Consider the following 2,795-nt stretch of genomic DNA (forward strand, 5'->3'; position numbering starts at 1 on the left):
AGACTCGTTGACGTGCACTACCTCCTATAGATTAGTTGACGTGCACTACCTCCTGTAGATTAGTTGACGTGCACTACCTCCTGTAGACTAGTTGACGTGCACTACCTCCTGTAGACTCTTTCCCGTGCACTAGCTCCTGTAGACTCTTTCACGTGCACTAGCTCCTGTAGACTCTTTCCCGTGCACTAGCTCCTGTAGACTCTTTCACGTGCACTAGCTCCTGTAGACTCAGCAGAGAGCAGCCTCTGGTGAACTACAGATGGATTTCTGCAGATTAACTGCAGCTCTAATCCTCAGCAGCACTCGGAGTAAAAACTAATCCCAAAGTGAACAAAGAGCGAGAGCAGAAGTTTCCCAGGATCCTTTCTGCTTTCTGCTGAGTCATTGTGTACAGGAAACTCACCTTCGGAGTTTCTGCTGAGTTGCTGTTTACAGGAAACTCCCCTCAGGCTGCAGGAGACATCAGTTTAATGAGAAACATGTTAAAGTTTAAAATGTGATTACAGTGTAGGTCCTGCTCCTAGAGATGAACACAGGAGGAAATAAAGTTCTATCAGAGGATGAAACTCATATTTTAATCTTGTATTGCTTGTTTTTATTAGACGTAAATAAATGTTGTCCAAAAAGCGAAACTTTTATTTGAAATACAAATATTTGAAATATTCTCTTTTATCGGTTCCTCAAGTTTGTTTTTTAACCTTTGGTTTAAAGTTCACATGTTTTGTTTTCAGAAACCACACAGATTACTTCTCTCAGTCCGGCACGTTTGAGACTCAGTTTTTAATCCGTCGTGTTTCTGTGTTTCCTCTCAGGTTTTATATAAAGTGTACATCTCCTTCGTGGAGGTCGGCGTGGAGAACGTCCAGACGGTGGATTACTTTAAAGGAGTCGGTGAGTTCAGGGAACAAGAACTTATCAAACATTGAAGTTGTAAAAGTGAGTTTGGTATTATGATCTTATAATGTTTATCTTCCTCCTCTTCCTCAGCCTCCTTCCTCATCGTCAGTGTTGGAGGGACTCTGGTTGGTCTGGTCTTCGCCGTTCTGCTCAGCTTCATCACTCGTTTCACTAAGAAGGTCCGGATTATCGAGCCGCTCTTCGTCTTCCTGCTCGTCTACCTCGCCTACCTCACAGCCGAGCTCTTCTCCCTGTCCGCCATCCTGTCGTAAGTCTCTCCTGTCTTAAGTCTCCTGTCCTGCTCTAAGTCTCCCCTGTCTTAAGGTCTCAACATCCCTTCGTAAGTCTCTAAATTCCTGCTTAAGTCCTAACACTCCTGTCGAAGTCTCTAGACATCGCTGTCTTAAGTCTTAAAGCTCCTGTCGTAAGTCTCTCTGTCTCAAGCTCAAACATCCTGTCCGTAAGAGTCCAACATCTGTCTTAAATCCTCAACATCCTGTCTTAAGTCTCTAACATCCTGTCGTAAGTCCCCACATCCTGTCTTAAACTCAACACCTGTCTTAATCTCTAACATCCCGTCTTAAGCTCTAACACCTGTCTTAAGCCTACATCCGTCCGTAGCCTAACAACCTGTCTTGATAGCTCAACATTCCCTTGTCTTAATCTCAACATGCCTGTCTTAAGTCTCAACACCTGTCGTAAGTCTCTAACATCCCCTTAATCCACACCAAGGTTTAAGTCGTCAACATACCTGTCGAAATCTTCCACATCCTCACCTCTTTTAAATCATAAATTCCCTGTTGTAAGCCTAAAAACGAGCATTATCCTACTGCTCATCCAAGTCCCCCAATCCAGTTGTACGACTCAATCATTCCTATCCTAAACTCTTAACTTCCTGTCGTAAAACCTAACCACCCTTACGAAGTCTCCAAACCTCCATTTTAATAAGTGCTACCATTCGTGCCGTAAGTCTAACATCCTGCTAGTCCTATTCCTGCCTAAAAAAGTCAGCACTCCCGCTCCCTCTTCAGAGACGTTCGCGGGAAATCGGGAGCTACTAAAAACGTTGGAGGCGAACATCCCCCAGAAGTCCAGAACACCGTGACAATACACCGATGAGACTCCTGGCAGACATCGGGCAGAGACCCAAATCATCCATCTTCCTCGCACGTCCGCGTGACAAATCAAAGGGCCTGGAACACGGGCCGGTGCCTGCACCCCCTCGCTCTCATCTTCGTCTTCAGGGCCGCAGGTCGACCATTTATTGACCTTAACAGTGACCGTAGGTGACCGTTTAGGTGACCTTTATGACCTTCAAGTGACCTTTAGTACGGCGTATAGTGACCTTTAGTACCCTCAGTGACCTTAGGCCTTAAGACCTTTAGGACCTTTAGACCTCTCTGTGCAGGTGTGTGTGAGCCTTTAGGACCTCCCTTGGCAGGTATGTTTGACCTTTAGTGACCTCCTGGCAGGTGTGTTGACCTTAGGACCCTCGTGCAGGTGGTTTGACCTAAAGTTGCCTCGTGTGGCATGGTGGGCCTTTTAGGGAACCTCTCGGCATGTACAGTTTGCCTTTAAGTGACCTCTCATGTGCAAGGCGTGTTTCGACTTCAGGACCTCTCTGTGCAGTGTGTGTTTGACCCTTTAGTGACCTCCTTCGTGCAGAGTGTGTTGACCTTTAGACCCCTCTGTGCAGGTGGTTTGACCTTTTAGTGACCCTGGCAGTGTCGATTGGTCAGCACCGTGGGTTCGAACGTGCCGGCTCGTCCCATTGGATACAGATCGATCAGCGTGGTCATGGTCGTGACCGCCGCTGCCCGGGGGGCGGTGCCTCCCCTCGGTGTCGCTGGACGAGAACACCGAAGGCTGAAGGAAAACCTTTGGGCCCCACAACGCAT

General features: G+C 47.2%; 1 protein-coding gene across 1 annotated transcript; it reads left to right on the forward strand.

The window, feature by feature from the left end:
- Positions 1-812: 812 nt before the first annotated feature.
- LOC104950156 (sodium/hydrogen exchanger 3-like) lies at positions 813-2,145 on the forward strand (the record flags this gene model as incomplete). The annotated part of the gene is made up of 3 exons (XM_010776642.1): positions 813-891; positions 988-1,169; positions 1,929-2,145. Coding segments are annotated over 2 exons (261 nt in total), but the record flags the coding sequence as incomplete, so codon positions are not given.
- Between the last annotated feature and the right edge of the window lie 650 nt (positions 2,146-2,795).

Source organism: Notothenia coriiceps, unplaced genomic scaffold, assembly GCF_000735185.1.
Source record: "Notothenia coriiceps isolate Sejong01 unplaced genomic scaffold, NC01 NC01_scaffold00017087, whole genome shotgun sequence".
Lineage (NCBI taxonomy): Eukaryota > Metazoa > Chordata > Actinopteri > Perciformes > Nototheniidae > Notothenia > Notothenia coriiceps.